The sequence below is a fragment of the Buteo buteo genome, chromosome 16, assembly GCF_964188355.1.
Source record: "Buteo buteo chromosome 16, bButBut1.hap1.1, whole genome shotgun sequence".
In the NCBI taxonomy this organism is placed as follows: domain Eukaryota; kingdom Metazoa; phylum Chordata; class Aves; order Accipitriformes; family Accipitridae; genus Buteo; species Buteo buteo.
In genome coordinates this window covers 30,742,832-30,759,124 of record NC_134186.1, presented here as the reverse complement: position 1 = coordinate 30,759,124, position 16,293 = coordinate 30,742,832, and the positions used below count along the sequence as shown (strand labels likewise).

The following is a 16,293-nucleotide window of genomic DNA, read 5'->3' as shown; positions in this document are numbered from 1 at the left end:
AGCAAATAGTTTAGTTCAGAGGACTAAGAGTATCCAGTTGAGAAAGGATTAAAAGGATACTCTGGAAAGAATGATTTAAAATTGGCATATCCCTTATTCTATCTGTTTTTCATGGTTCGGGAAAGTTGCATGCATCAACCTGATTCTTCTATTTTGGCAAAACAATGAAAAATACTGGGGATGACATAGCAAAATGACAGCAAACTGGTGGTTAAGAGAAACAAGAAAACCTACCAACAGATCTGCTTCCACCCCAAAATTTAAACATAGGTCCTGTTAGTGTTCCTTGTATCCTTATAATGAGTGATTAGGCTCACCTGCAAGTCTTGAGAGGCCTCACCATCCAAGTTTTCATCTCTCTTGACCTTCTTTGGACTTTGAGGATCCTCCTCACCTTGTTCCAAAGCTCTTTTTGTGTTGCAAGTTCTTGTCTCTTCAAATTGATTCTTTTCATTGTGGGAGATTTGGTTTTTGCTTATCTCATTGCAAGCATTTTCCATGAGTTCAGAGCTTACAGATTCATTTGAATCCATTTCTTCGAGGCAGACAGGAAGAAATTCTTCCGCTATAAACTGAGAAGGGCTGAAGTTCTGCCTACTAGACTTCTTGTTACCTGGGGTTTCACCAGTGTTTATGCTTACTTCTGAAACTGCTGCTTCTCCTTTGTCTGAAGATTTTGCATTTACATCTTGTACACTAGAAACAGAAGAATTTCTTCTGTTTGGTAATTTAGGCTGGAAGATACCTAGAGGGACATTTATTCCTTGATACTTATCCTTAAGTGCCATCCCTAAATTTGCATCTCTGGGAGCAGCTCCAGGTTCAAGACATGTGTTCTCCTGCTCTTTGGTATAAAATAAATTATTTAGTTCATTTAGAGTATTTTTTCCTAACCTGAAGGTATCCTCTGGCTGAATTGGTGATTTGGGCAACTGGTCAGAAAAAGCAGTTTCAGAAATGGAGGGACCTGCAGATTTCCATCTAATATTTTTCAGTTTTGAACAAACATTTAAAATACCTGATAATTCAGGTGCAAGAGCAGCATCTATTTGATCTCTTGGACTGTCACCGACCAAAAGTTGCTTAGTTTGTTCAGAGTTTATTTGAAAATCTTCTGGAGGTGTTTCCCCTTCAGCTGACAGCCCCTCATTTTCCTTTGATTCCTTGTCAGAAACAGGAACAAGGCTTGCTCCAGCCAAGCCTAAATCTGTAGCTAAATCTTCATGTCTAGATGAATCATCTTTCAATACTTGGTTTCTCTGAGTATTACATGCATCTGGAGAACCCTTCAAAGAAGCTGATTGCTGGATGGGATGCGAAACACTGGATACCAAATCGCTACTTTCTTCACTGCAATCCATGGGCCCATTACTTGGAAGCTTAAAAGAAACTCTCTTTGATTTCAGGTTTTCTGGCGGTATGAGATCCTGTTCACTGCTTACAGGGACAGAATTATCCGTGGGAAGGTCAAGATCCTGTGGTGTCTGCAAACCCACAGTCTCTTCTGGAAGCGAGACAGAATAAACAGAATGTGATGTTGTGCCACTGGGGACTTTAATAGCTCCTTTCTCACTAGGAAATGCTGAGGCTGATGAAGCAGAAGAGGGAAGGCTGGACTTATCCTTAGATTTTGTATGATATTCACCATTCAGGTCCTGTGTATGCGGGGAATCTATTTCATCTCTGCAAGACGACAACACACTATGCAAGTCTGGTTGCTGAGTGCTTTTATGTGACATTTCTTGGTTCTCAAATCCATTAATATTGTTATTAACAGCAGTAGTATGGGATGCAGTTATTTCCATATCATCTTGGTTGTGGGTAAACACAATGGTTTTATCAGCAGGAACTGCAGAAATGGCTGGAATGTACTCTCCATCCTGTATATCAATTTCACCACTTAATACAGCTGTATGAATTTTAGTGATCTCCATATCCTCAGCCAAAGTAAAAATGCCAGTTTTGCTATCTGAAACAGCCTCCTGTCCAACCTGCTTAGCCAGGTTTAATCTATCTTCACAAAAGACTCTTTCAATACTTTCATCAACAGAGTGAGACTCAGTCATTTCCATGTCAGCCTGGTAACTTGTAAACATAATTGTGGAAGTTAAAGGAACAGACTGATTGGGTTGCCTGCCTTGCAGAGAGTTTTCTTCCAAAGCTACATTATGGGTTTTAGTGATTTCCATATCATCCATAGCAAACATAGTAGCTTCACTATTTGAAAGTGCTTGCTGTCCAACCTCCTTATCCAAGTTCAGTTTATCATCACATACAACTTCTACGGTAATTTTATCAGCAGAACAAGGCTCGGTAATATCCATGTCAGCCTGGCTACTTGTGAACATAACAGTTTTAACAGGATAAGCTGAAGAGACAGAATGAAGCCCTCCCTTATTTTGCGAGACAATTTCATGGCCTATTGCAGCCGTATGGCTTTCCGTGATCTCCATGTCATTATTCTCATCACTCAGTGAAAATAAAACAGTCTTTTCCCCTGTTGTTCCCTTCAAGCTTTTCCTTCCAGTCCTTTTAGCTGTGTTAAGCATTCCTTGAGATGCAGCTTCTTCCATAGATTTATCAATTGCAACAGTTTCGAGTCTACTTATTTCCATGTCATCATTGTAGGTGAAAACACAAGTTTTATCTCCAGAAATTAAGGATGTGTAATCATTTGAACTTTTACACTGCAAAATTATTTTGTCTGTTGAAACTGTATGACTTCTGGTGATGTCCATATAAGCATCTTCTGAAAATATGGTAGTTTTCTCATCTGCAAAAGGCAAATGTTTTAAACCACTCACGGTTAACATTTTCTTGCCAGATACCAAGGAATGCACATTGCATGCAGGCTGCTCCTGACTATTTATTGTCATCATGACCCCCTTTTTTAAGGCCATTATTTTATTTTCATCTTGAACAAGGTATCCAGGTACTGCTTTTCTTTCTGATAAAACAGCATTGATGTTGTAATCAGGAACCATTACTGCACAGTTTCCAGTCAAGTCCATTTTTTCACCAGAGGGAAACACAACTGACTTTTCTAAAAACAAAGGCAATTGGGAATTTCCCTTATGTGGTTCAGACGCATTGGCTAGTAACGGCTCTTCAGAACCCCTCAAGTGCAGGCTATCAACTGAGTGAGGATTTTTAAAATCCTCTTCTGGAGAAACTGTTTTACCAATTGAAAAATCTCTCTCAGAATCTACTTGAGTTGGCAATACTTTGTTTACTACCTTCATAGGATGGGTTTTCTCTTGCCTGTCTGAGTTTTGGCAATCTGCGTCTATTCCTAGTATTGTTCCAAGTTGTTCATTTTCTTTCATTCCAGAGGGAGCAAACTCATCACTGAAAAGAAATGAACCATTTGGAGCCAAAGGAGTAACAGTTTGCTTATTTGTCTTCATTTTCAAATTCCCACATTCTATTGCTGCAGTCTGACTTGTGATATCTACACCAAAACTACCAGAAAACTGGAAGGTCTGGTTTTGCAGCTGCTTGGATATTACATTATTTTGATTACAATTATTCTCGTATTCTTGTACTGTATTAAGAGGAGCAACAAAGGCAGCAGGATGAGTTTTGGATATGTCCATGTTTTCACCATCGGAAAACACGCCCATTTTGTCATATGTGCAGGAAACTGAAGTGTTTAGGTTTTTTTCCAAAGGTTGAGATAAATCAACTTTTTGATTTTGCAAAGACATGAATGCACAGGTGTTGACAATATTCTCACGGACTTCTCTCTTTTGCTCTTGCAATGAACATGCACTCTTTGCACGGGAACTCGGACCACTTGCCTGAAAGTTTGTTTTTCCAAGCTTCTTATCAACCATTATCACCTCAAGATCTTTAGTATTCCTTTCTATAGCCTGGCTTCTTTTAATATTCCCATTGATACCGATCAGCTCAAGATTTTCCTTATCCATATCTAAAGAATTTGCACCTTCACTGACATTTTTGTTCTGGTTCTTTCTTGGAATTATTTTACAATGAATTTGTTTTGCTTCTGCAGTTATCCCATTGCTTTGATTATCAATGACAACAGCATGGCATTTAGTTATTTCCATTTCTTCCTGTTCATTTAAATTGGGAGCTGTAGATCTGTTTTCAAGAAAGTGAGGTTTGCAGGTGACAGAGGTGAACATTCCAGCAGGAGGTTCATTTTCAATATTCTTTCCATCATCCTTGACAACACATGTTTTAGTCAAGTCCATATCTTCTCCTGAGAATATTACTGTCTTCTCACCTGGCAGAGAAACGAGTTCAGAGTTTGCTAGTCTGTGCTGAAGTCTACTCTTAGAAACACCAGTAGACACTGAATTTGTACATGAATCAAAACCAACATTCACTGAAGCAGTCCCATGATCTCGGGTCACTTTTTTGATTTGTTCATCTGAGCCCAAAGATGGTTCAAGTGTGCTATTTTTATATGACAGAGAAGCTCGATTATCTAAAGACATTAGACTCTTTGTAACATCCCTATCACCATGTGCTGGACATCTGTTTTCTGCTAGTGAAGAGTTTGTATTAATTGGATTTTCAAAAGTTTTATGACATGAACTGTTCATTTCTTTGGTACTGTCATTATAGATTACATCTGTGTAATTCCCAGTAATTTCCATGTCATCACATTTAGAAAAAACAACAGTTTTATCACCTCGGAAGACAGTCTCAGAAGAAACGGATCCTGGGATGGCAGACATTGTTCTGGCCTCTTGTTTAACAGTTTGCAGCACTGTAGGAGTTCGTCTGTCCTCAACATTTACTGGTTTTTTGTCTGTACAAAGTTGAGGGTGGTGCTGAACAATTAAGTGCTGATTAAGTGCTCTCTTTAATATAGCATTATCTACCTCTGCAGATGGGAAATCCTTTTTGAAGCTTAGATTTTGATTCCCGACACTGGAGAAGGGAAAAGACATTTTTGCAGTGTGACTAGTTGTCATATCCATTCCATCATCTACGAATGCCTCAGTAACATCCGCACACAGTAATTGCTCTGGTGGAGCTTCACAAATACCAGGAAACATAGCTTTAACATCAGATGCCTGGCATTTTGTCATTTCCATTCCATCATCTTGCCCTGTAAAGACTTTTGTTGCATTGCAGGTGTCCAGTTGTTCACAAGAATATACAAATTCCATCGACAATTGTGCCATGTCTTCTGAGACTTGTGAAGGGACAAAAAAAACATTCTCTTTTTCAGGTCCCTCAGTAGGATTGAGTGCCTTTTCATTTGACTTCAAGCTCATCAAAAATTCATTGAAATTTATTTTTTTTACAGTAGTAGCATCTTCCTTCTGTTCAAAAGATAGGCATGAATGGTCTGTAGGGTCTGAAAAAAAATGAAATTCTTTGCTCATTTCTGCCTTTCCTTTGCTAGAGTTTAACCCAGCCAGAAATGATGTGATATCTATTTTCTCAGTTTCGTCAGCTTGATTGTTTTTCAGGTTACGTGTAATCACTGCAGTGTGACTAGCTGTCATATCCATTTCATTTTCATCTGAAAAGATGAGGGTGGTGTCATGCCTATTTGTTCTTTGAATGGCACTGTCCGCATCATGCCACTAAAATAAAAAGAGAAAGAAATTACAGTTACTGACACTTAAACCAAATGATATTATGGTTTATTCTATTTAAAACAAAAGTCAACTAATGCACTCCTAAGGTTATAGCTCTATCTTTACATCTTTTTTTTTGGGGGGGGGGGGGGCGGGAAGAAAAAAAGTAGTACTACTGATTTCAGTCCTCCTTGATAACCAATAACACATTCAAGGAAAGGATGACAACTTAATTATTAGAGCATATAATATTTAAATGGCTTTTTTTGAAAGAATGTGTCTCAGTTTTAGTGTTGGACAAAGTCTTCATATGTAGACGTATCTTGGTAAGCATGGAACAATTACTGAGTATTATGGATCAGTATTTTCTATATCTCTGCAGTGTGGTTTCTGCCTTTCCCCCACCCCAACTGCAGGCAAAAACCTTGCCCCAAAGGTATTATGCATGTGCCCCAAAGCAGCAACACCAAGTTGGATGTTTTAAATTACTTTTTCCACCACTGAGTAGGGAGATTTTAGTGTCTTTAATAGAGAGGATTTACCATTTTAAAACTGTGGGAAAAAATTGGCCAGTAACAAGATATAATACTGTATTTTATCAAATATAATGAATATATTGATTACGAACAGCTTCACATTTGCTTCAAATTACATGTGCTATTTTATAAATGCAAGAATGAAATATACTAGAAGCACAACCATATACATTACCCAAAACAAGGAGACACAGAGTTTCAATCTGACCTTTATAGCCTCATGGTATACATCTCATCCACACTAGGATTTTAACCGTATGGCTATTTTGTTTCGTTTTGGTTTAGTTTTTAACATTCATTAACAAGAGCTAACACATGTTTTTAAGCCATATCTTTAAACTCAACATAAAGTCGGAAGCCATTGCAGTAAGGGAGACTGTTTTGACAATTGCTTTGTTTAACAACACAGTGCCGTAACATCATCACTGACATGTAACACAGTTCAGGATTTCTGTACAATTGTGCCTGTGAAGGTCTTAGCTAAGAATTTTGGGTGTTATTACTTGATTCAGCTGAAGAAATTCAGTTACTTTTTCATGCTAATCATTGCCATTTGTCTAAAGCTTTTTAGCAGCAGGAACAGAGTACATTTGTGCATATCCATTCTACCCATAGAAGAAAAAAATACACAAGCAGAGAGTAATACATGAGACAAAAATACATAACCATACCTATCTGAAACATAAGCTCCTTTGCATATTCTTAGATAAGAACTGAAAAGAATGGAGGAACTAGCTCAGGTACTGAAAAGTTAGCAAGCAATTTTAGAAGCAAGAGTTATCAATACTGCAGTATAATGCCTATCAGATTAGCAAAATACTTCAAAATATAGAAGACTAGCTTTCAGAAGAATTTTATGTGAATACGAGGATTTATTTTTTAGGCAGTTGAGTTACATTTTTCATCTTTACCACACAAATTATTGGAATATATTTTGGACACTGATATTTTCAGCACCAAAAAAATAAAAGCCTTCATATACCTCAGTCTGCTGCACCAGTGCCTGGATAGGGGCATGAAGCAAAGTGTTCATCCCTGTTGAAAGAAAAGGAAATACTCTATTTGTTGCACTATTTTTGTATTATTTTATCCACTGAGCTGAAGATCTATGTGCTTGCTTTACAAATACCACTGAGTAAGTAAGTACAATTAAAACCAAATATATCCTGAAAAATATTTTCAGTACTCCCTTCAGCATGTGGAAGAGCTACCCATACTTTTACAATGCAATGCTTGTAAACAGCCTCATGGGACAAAGCCTGTTCATGCAATAGTCATCTCAGTCAGGGAGATTGTTCTAGGCATGTTAAAATTATTCACACAGAACCAATAGTTTTGGATAATGATAGTAATTTTGTTACTAAATCTATTTCCAAACTCACCAGTGATCTCGCATGGAACAGCTTCAGGTTCTTCATTTCTACAAAAGGTGGGTTAGGTAAACAGTTTGTTAAAAGATTTCAAAACAGAAAGCTTCAGCAGTATACTGAAAAGGCAGAGAATTCTGTTGCATAGCTCATATGGGACGGGGCAGCAGATACCAGACACTATTTATATGTCTTCAGTATATTCTAATTTGAGTTGCAATCTTATTTTCCCCATGAGATTCTCTCATCTTAGCATGCCAAAAGCCATTGTTCGAGATACAGATGGCATTTTAATTCCTCAGTGACAAGTGAAAAAAGAGAAAAGATTAATTCATTATTTTTAACTCAAGCCTTCCACTTTTAGTTATTCCTTCCTCTTTGGGAAACTGAAGCTGTGTTCCTAAAGCCTCAAATAATTTCTCTGTAAAACAAAAAGCCAGATACAATGTCCAACTTGTGTGGTTTTCTGTCTAACTTCTAATGCCTTCTGCTCTCCACTGTTTTATTGATTGCCCTTTCAAGACCAAGAAACCTTAGCTAGAGTACTGAATTTTATTTTTTATATGTGTGTGTGTATATATATATGCACATGTGAACACACACACACACATACATATGTTACTATATTGGGTTGATACCTTTAAAAACATGAGTAAACTACAGCTGTACATAAGCCGTTTCCTTGCTATATATTTTAAATGTAAGAAATTCCCCTTCATACATAGAAATTGTCTAAATCTGTTATTTTACTTTCCAGGTCATTTTAATTTTAAAAATCCCATCATTGTGTTTTATCTAGACAAGAACTTTAAGGCCAGACTAACAGTTTATCTACCTCTGAGGGAAAAAGTTATTGTAATAAATATTGAAGACAACGTCTATCAGGTATGGATACTGCTAGTTTTTTTCTGGAAAACATTGCCAAGCAATCAGCTTTGGAAGGAAGCAGTTTCAAGCCATAATTGTTCAATTTTTCAGAAATTGCTATATTTTTGTGAGTGACCAAAAGTTATATGCTTTTTCTGCTGTATCCTTTCTTTCATCAATCAAAAGCACAGAGCAATTTTATATCTAAATAAATATGTATGCTGGATTTTTTTGAGGAGTAATATTTTGATGGTTGCATGTCATGTGAAGAAATGTATTTGCAGGACAGAACTCTATAGTCATGGGAATTTTTTTTCAAACTTACTGATTAAGCAGGACATCATTCCTTGTATCTGCTGCACATTCTAAAAATAGTAAGGAAATTAGACATTACAATGCGAGAAGCATGCTCAAACCATTCAGTGACAAGAGTAAACTACACAGAAAATAATGTTCTGAAGTTCTCACTCTTGATATGCCTTCTTAACATGGTAAAAACTCAGAGAAGCCAAGTACTTGAAAATGCATTAGCTTTTCAGTTTCTTCCTAGGTAGTCTTTGACAGAGTGAATATGATATTCTGCTCAGCCTTCTTTTGATCTAAATCTCCAAGGCAGATTTTGTTCTAGGTGCATTTTGTCTAAGAAAATAATTCTTTTTCTGAGCGACAAGGTCCACAATACCAGTAACTAATGGGTTTTCAGCCAGTCCATGATAAACAGCTGACCATATTGTTCCTTACCTGTGACTGACAGGCCTGACTTCTTAAATTCAGGCTAAAATCTTGCTGCTAATAGTCTGCAAATCCTACCAGGAGAAGAGAAAGAAATTTTACCTGTACTTTCTCTCTCTGCTGTGTTATTCTTAAGATCTCGCTGGAAAACTCTGCAGCTAAGAAAACAAAACAAAACAACCCAGTTTTTGAAAACCACAAGACCATCTGTTTTGAAGAAAAAAAAAAAAAGTAAAAGAAATCAGCCCTACTTTCAATCTTTTCCATATAGTATGTTCTGAAATGAGATATCAAAAGCCAGAAGCTTACTGAACCCAATCATATTTTCCAGCATAAAGATGTCATTATCATACTTAAGATGGAAATCACAAAAAAATTTAATAGGAAACGAAAATTCTTAATTGTATTAAATTCACTGAACCCTTTTTTTCTAGCTAAGAAAAGAAAATGAATAATGGCTCTCTTAGGGCTCAAAATCAACTTAATATAACAGGACCCACCAGTCTGCCTTCACTGAATACTCACAAATGCATGCAAACAGCAGTTTTAGGGGACACCACATTATTACCTATATATAGCCTGCATTTTAGGGGGGGTACCAGATTATTACCTATATATAGTCTGCATTTCATACTTAAATAAAGGACGTAGATCTGCATCCTTCGGATCAAACTTACTTTATGGTGTTCGCAAAGCTGACACGGCGAGAGGTTTTCCTACGTTTTTCTGTATTGATATCCTGACAATAAAGAACACAACACTCTGATATACAGAGAACTGTTCTTACCCATAAGCCACAATAAGCATAGCTTTTCATGAAACAAAGCCAAACAAAAAAACCAAACCCCCCTCAAAATAATAATCTATGAGCCTAGCAAGTACAACAGATATTTACCAACATCCTTAAACTACTTTATAATTCTCCAACTTCTCCAGATATAGACACCCATCTCACAAGTAGGACCTAAAGATCACTTTGTGAGAACTGCCTGGTTTCAAACACAAGAAGCAGAATACCAGTTATAAGGATTTTTGTCTGGCATATTGTCTGGCATACTAGGGCAAATATATGTAGTTGCTTAGCAAGAGAGTCACAAGTTTTTTTTTCTTTAGTTTTCCCTTACAAGAGCTGAAAAAAAACAATAGTGGTTTCTCTTCATGGGAGAAAGGGAAGGATTCATTGAAGAATCAAAGTCACCATTTTCCTATTGAATTGGTTAAATGGTGTCACTGACTACATGGTCATACTAATGCAATGTTACAAGGTATGTAACAATGCAACATTACACATACTGGAAAGCTAATTCATCATACCACTGCTGTGAAGTTGTCTACAATAAGCTTCCCTAACTAAATAGCTCAGTCTCAGGACAGTGGAACGTTGTTTAAGAAAATACATATTAACATACCAGGCACTACCCATCGTGTGCATATGACTAACAAAGCCTGTAATATACTCAAATTTTTTTTAAAATCATGTCAGCAACACAAGCAGTTATGAATGATGTCACACTACTGTATATGATAAGTCTTACATTGCTCATTAGCAGCACTGTCCATCATTGTTAACAGGCATTAAAGTTTAAATGAAGACTATGAGCTGCTCTTGACACTCAACCCAGTTTTGAAATAGATGTGTTGTGCATAAATATTTCGGGCTCATGTTTCATATTCTAAATAAATTGTTAGAGACTTTTTCACTGAAAGCCTTATATGCTAAAAATGAGTTTTCAAGTTCTGTAATCAGCAACAGATGAATCATACAAATATATGATGCAACTAGCACATTAGTCCATAGAACACACCCTAGGTAGAAATGGCATTTAAAAAGAAATCCTGAAACTGAACAGGCCTATAGTTACAATGTCTAAGAAACAACAGACACTATAAACATGAAATATATTCTGTATTTATTTCTAGAAGAAAATGTTTATTTTGAGCTTTTACTTTAAGTAAATTGGCAGGCTGGGGTTTGTTTTGGTTTGGTGTTTTTTTTTTTTTTATCAGATGTAAAACCTTCTTACTGACTATAGCAGCTTATACACTGGTGGATCAAGCATCAAGTCAAATGGACTACAGCAGGAGCAAGTTATGCCTATTAATGTCTCTTCATTCCTCTTGACAGAAGAAATATTCTGATGTAATATAGAAGTATGAGGAAAAATTAGATGGATTTCTTACAATATTTGGTGCTCCAAACATTAACCTTCTAAGGAGTTATTACAAGAGTTTTTACGCCCACGTTATTCTAGTGACATAGCTTAATCAGTGACAAGTTGAAGAGCAAACTGAAGATGTTAAGAGCATTGGCAAGAAAGGACTTAATAGACCTACCTGTGTCAATTCATTCCCATTTCCCAGATCATCAAAAGGATTTCGTGGAGCCTTTAAAATCTAGAAGAAAATATAATAGTTGAGAAGATCAGTTCCAACTACAAGAACTTATTACTTGGCTGGACTGACTTTATAAGAGTCACCCGTGCCCTAGTCAATCATATCAATCTAACAGGCTCTTCCTCTGCTTTTGGAATGCTTTTCTTCAACTGTGATGAGAAAATGAGTTCCTCTTTACAGCTTCCCTTTCTTTCCTTCACTCACTCAAATGATTTTCTTTTGACAAATGCCTTAAGTTACTCACAGAGGACAGTTGCTTCCCTCTGATGTGCTCTGTATTATCACTGGAGGGGGAAAAAAAGGAAACAGGTATTAGGACATAAACTTGAAACAAGATGTATTTTTTGAACAGTATTGCCACATTTTTAAAGTTAATAAATTGATTTCTCCATTATTTTTATAAGCGTGAAATTAAATAAACAAGCTTGCTTGGAATAGATCATTCATTCCAGCACTAGTTCCCCAAAATAATCTTTGGAAAATTCAGCAGATTGCCCTCCAAACCCCATGGTCAGTTAGTCTCCAGACAGCCCACTGCTGTGAAATTTCCTCAGAGCTTTTCTACACTCAAAGAAACTCCCTGTTGTTCTTCACAATGGAAAATACATTTCATTCAAGAGATGCTGCAGGGATTAAGAAAACTTTTGCCTCTAAATGATAATATTTATACCACAATAAAATTCTTAGAAAGTTTCAACTTACTTTTCCATATTCACGTTAGGGTCTGCATAAATCTTGTCCATTTCTGAAGGATGTGCTTTTCTTATAAAACACAGTACTGAAATCCAAAAATATTAATGAACCTCAGTAATAATATTGCATACAACCACAACCAGATACTAGCCTTAAATGCTATCATTTTTCTCTCCGTCTTTCTCTAGTCACAGAAATGCACTGAAGTACAATAGGCCTCTCAAGTCCACATTTTCCTGTTATATATGATGTTATAAAATAACTGTACTAACAGTTTAAGTCTTACTGGTTAGGTGTCCTTTTATTTAAAGTTAAGATTCTGGTAACTGTTGGGAGATAAATGTGATCAAACCTTATACAATACAAAATTTTTCAGTTAATACTTTCCTCACCCCAAGAATATCATATGTCAATGCAAATAACTCCCACTAGCACAGAAAACTACAAAACTTATCAAAAGTTGTATAAGGGGAAAGAATGAATTAACCCACCCTGACAGGATGCCAGTGCTAACACAGACTTAATATTGCCTAACATTTATTGTACACTGTATCAAAATTCAGGGCTTTGAATACCAGGTTAATATTCCTCATAACTTCAGTCTCCCATGGACCTGACAAAGACCACCAAAAAAATGTACCACAGAATCAACACTATAAGATCAATACATGCAATGTTCCATGCTATTTCCTAGATTTCAGTGATTATCTTTATCTACATGCATCCTTCCCTCAATAGCTACGCAAAGTATACTTACAGGAGAGCTATAAGCAATCTGACAGCATTTATCACGTTATTTTATTCTCCCCTTGCTAACTAAACCTCAGCAAGCAATACTGTAAGAGAAACCCTTGCCTAAGCAAGGATTAAGTGATTTGTAAGACTGACAATTAAGTTTTACAATTAGAATAGAGATATCTGCGCAGAACTGCTCAGCTTTTGCATTTCACAGAATCACAGGCTCTCAGGTACGCAGGGATCTCTGGAGATCATGTAGTCCACACCCCTACTCAAAGCTGCAGCAGATTGCTCAGGACATCGTCCATTCCAGTTTTGAATATCTCTAAAGAGGAAACCGCACAGGCTCTCTGGACAACCTGTTCCATCTTTGCTGCATTTGTTTGCGCCCTTACTTTTAAATGGAATTTCTTGTATTTCAATTTGTGCCCATTGTTTCTTGTTCCTTCGCTAGATACAACTGAGAAGAGCTTGGCTTCACCTTCTTTAAACCCTCCCATCAGGTATTCATACATACTGATGACTTCCCGCCAATAAGCAACATCCACTGCTCTCCCTTGTCCACCAAACCAGTTACCTCATTGTTGGTGTTTTAAACCACAAATTGAGTCTTATTTTTCCAAGCTAAAACTAATGTAGGAAAAGGAATCTCCAGATTTAGCAAAATGCTAAATCATATAAAATGCTATTGCATATTATTGGGATATTGCTCACAAGGCAGAGCAGAGTTTGAGTTACAGGGGAAGGGAAAAGGAACAATCCTTTCAGAAATATCAGTTTGCTCAAAGATGATGTTTAGGCAGGCCAAGAAAGCATGATGAGAAAACTTAGCTGACAGATTATTTTTTTCCCCCAGTAAATTTGTTTGCTTAAACAGAAAAAAGGTATTATTTTGAAGATACCCATTGCATGCGAAGGTATAACAAATAAGAGCCAGAAAAGTTTTCCAGAATGACATTGTACTTGTACACAGAAGCTGATTTGCTGAAGAAGACTTTATTAATTTATTTTTGTTTTATTTCTGCAGAATAATTCCCCTCACCAAAGATGTAGCAGGTTTATGTTAGTACCAGTCAAAAAGGTAGCTGGAAAGGCTTTGGCTTTCAGGGCCTGCAGCTCTGAGGCAACAAAACCAAGGCGCTGTTTTCAGGCAGGCATCCTCACCGTGGCTCCCTGGCCAGCAGCCTGAATGCTTTGGACGTAAAAACTGCTGCACTGCATCAGACTAAACACAATAAAGAAGTGACATAAAAGGTGGCCGTGCATACAGGTGTCTAGAAGAACAGTGCATGGCTACAGAAAGCCCCGTTTAGCCTGCTAGGAGCCTGCTGTTAGCAGGTCTATTAATCTGGAATTCATATCCCAATCAACATGCTCAGTAGTCATTCTCTAATCCTTCTTTGAGCTTATTTACATATAGTTGACCTACAAGCATCTGGCACCGATTTGAAATTCTTTGTTATTGGACGTAAAAAAAATTGAAAAAGCATCTATTTTAATTCTTATTCTTCATAATTAAGTACATCCCAGTTCCACACTGTGAACACAAAGAATCACTCCATCATTTTTTTCAGTTCATTCATGATCTTACAGATGCCCACCCAAGCCCTCCTCGATCTTCCCCCCTTGAAGAGTAAGGATCTGTTTAGTCTCTCTTTACGATTCCTTTTTGTTCTCAGGCTGTTTCCCTCACGATCCCCCATGTTATTCGCTTTACCGCCCTGACAGGGCTGACAATCTGGGAGCACAGTCCAGAACGACCGCCAAACGCTAGTTTACACCTCCTTATCGCTTATATCGGTGTTTTCCCAAACGTTAATTACTTCGCATTGATCAAGACTGCATTCATCGGTCAGTTTATGGGGCAATTCCTCTCACGCTTCGAGGCCACCCCCGACCCCAACCACCCCAGGTGAAATCTCCTCAGGCCCCGGCCCCGCAACGCTCTGTCCGCCTCGCCTCTAAAGGCGCCAGGGGTGTGTGGGGGGGGACCTCTCCTCCCAGCCGGACCGACCTTCTCCTCCCGCCTTTTATCCGCCCTCTCCTCACCCGTCGTTACCGCACAGGATCCGCCCCAGCGACAGGCAACGGCTGTCGCCTCAGGCGTTCCCGCGCTCGCTCCCCCGGCCGGGCTTCTCGCCTTTCTCCCCGCCGGGACCCATCCGCGGCCGGTCTCGCCTACCGCTCTCAGACAGGACCCTCACACCTAGCCCCCGGCGGGGCGCTCCCCGCTGGTCTCCGCCGTTGCCCCCCCGGCTCCTTTAGCGGCCGGACCGCCGCCGCTTCGCTATTCAAACCCAACCGCCGCCTGGCGCGCCTGCGCCCCGCGCCAAATCCCCGTCGGTGACGACAGCGGAGTGGCGCTCTACGGCGGCCGCCGTACAGCAATGGCGCCCCCCATACACAAGCCGTTCCGTACAACATGGCGGCCTCAGCGGCCTCAGCCCGGCGCCTGCCATTTCGGTATTCGCCCTCACCGGCACGCCCCGCAGCCGGCAGCGATGAGGCTGGCGCGGTGGCGCCCGGCCCGCGCAGGGTTGCTCGGTCCCCGCGCGGTGGCCTCGCTCTGCGTTGTACCAAGGAAGGGCCGAGCAGCCGGCGCCATCTCGCAGAGGGAGCGGCGGGCGGGAGAAGAGGCCAGGAGCGGCCGCCGTGCGTTGTTATAGGCTGGGCAAGAAAGGGAGCTGTCGTGACGAGGTGGCCGAGTGGTTAAGGCGATGGACTGCTAATCCATTGTGCTCTGCACGCGTGGGTTCGAATCCCATCCTCGTCGGAAAGTGACTTTTTTTCTCCCCAATTTTTTTTTTTCCCCCCCCTCCACCTCTCAGGGGACCTTCGCGCTGGCTGCCGCTGGCTCTGCTGCCCGCCCAGGGCGCGGCCCGTTCAGCCCCGGCGAGCTCCCGCCCGCCCTCCCGCGGCAGCCCGCGGGCCGCGTCCCGTGGCGCGGGCAAGGTCGCGAGGGGAGGCGGAGGATGGGGGGGGTGCGGGCAGGGCCGCTCCTCAGGGACAGACTCCACGCAGGGCCGGCGTCCCGCGGGGACACCCCCTCCGGCTCCCACCTCCCCGGGTTGGTATTTTTGAGAAAGAAGAGGGAGCAAAGCCGCTGCCCGGGGCAGCCACCATGGCTGTGGCGGTGCCAGGATGAAGTCCCGCGGGGTTTCGGTGTCATGGCCCCAGGTGCCTGGATCCCCGTGGGGCCGGCAGAGCTGCCAGGTCCCTGCCTGCCCACCGGCTAGGCCGCATTCCCTCTCTTCTCCTCAGGAGCCAGCCCTGCTGCGGAGCCACAAGCCGTGAGGCCGCTGGGAACAAGCCGCTTCCGACGCCCTTCTTGCAAATCCCAACGCGCGGTCACGTTCGGACCGGCCTGGTCCTTAGCGGGAGCTTTGGGTAAATATTTGCGAGATC

At 40.1% G+C, this 16,293-nt stretch overlaps 1 protein-coding gene and 1 non-coding gene across 3 annotated transcripts in view; one reads left to right on the top strand and one right to left on the bottom strand.

The window, feature by feature from the left end:
* The window catches only part of KNL1 (kinetochore scaffold 1), a 32,231-nt gene extending 17,022 nt beyond the window's left edge, over window positions 1-15,209 (bottom strand). Inside the window, exons 1-10 of one of the 2 annotated variants that reach the window (XM_075048529.1) lie at window positions 15,071-15,209; window positions 12,160-12,235; window positions 11,702-11,741; window positions 11,398-11,457; window positions 9,741-9,802; window positions 9,166-9,221; window positions 8,657-8,696; window positions 7,480-7,517; window positions 7,080-7,132; window positions 318-5,567 (exon numbers count right to left, since the gene is read on the bottom strand). In XM_075048529.1, the coding sequence (XP_074904630.1) occupies window positions 318-5,567; window positions 7,080-7,132; window positions 7,480-7,517; window positions 8,657-8,696; window positions 9,166-9,221; window positions 9,741-9,802; window positions 11,398-11,457; window positions 11,702-11,741; window positions 12,160-12,200 (5,640 nt within the window). In that variant the 5' untranslated portion in view covers window positions 12,201-12,235; window positions 15,071-15,209. Of the gene's footprint in view, window positions 1-317; window positions 5,568-7,079; window positions 7,133-7,479; window positions 7,518-8,656; window positions 8,697-9,165; window positions 9,222-9,740; window positions 9,803-11,397; window positions 11,458-11,701; window positions 11,742-12,159; window positions 12,236-13,958; window positions 14,921-15,070 lie in introns of those variants that run through there. The other variant, XM_075048530.1, reaches the window with a different exon arrangement.
* Window positions 15,210-15,579: 370 nt separating this feature from the next.
* On the top strand, window positions 15,580-15,661 carry TRNAS-GCU (transfer RNA serine (anticodon GCU)). Its single transcript has one exon. It is a non-coding gene; the product is annotated as a tRNA-Ser (tRNA).
* The last annotated feature ends 632 nt before the right edge of the window (window positions 15,662-16,293 follow it).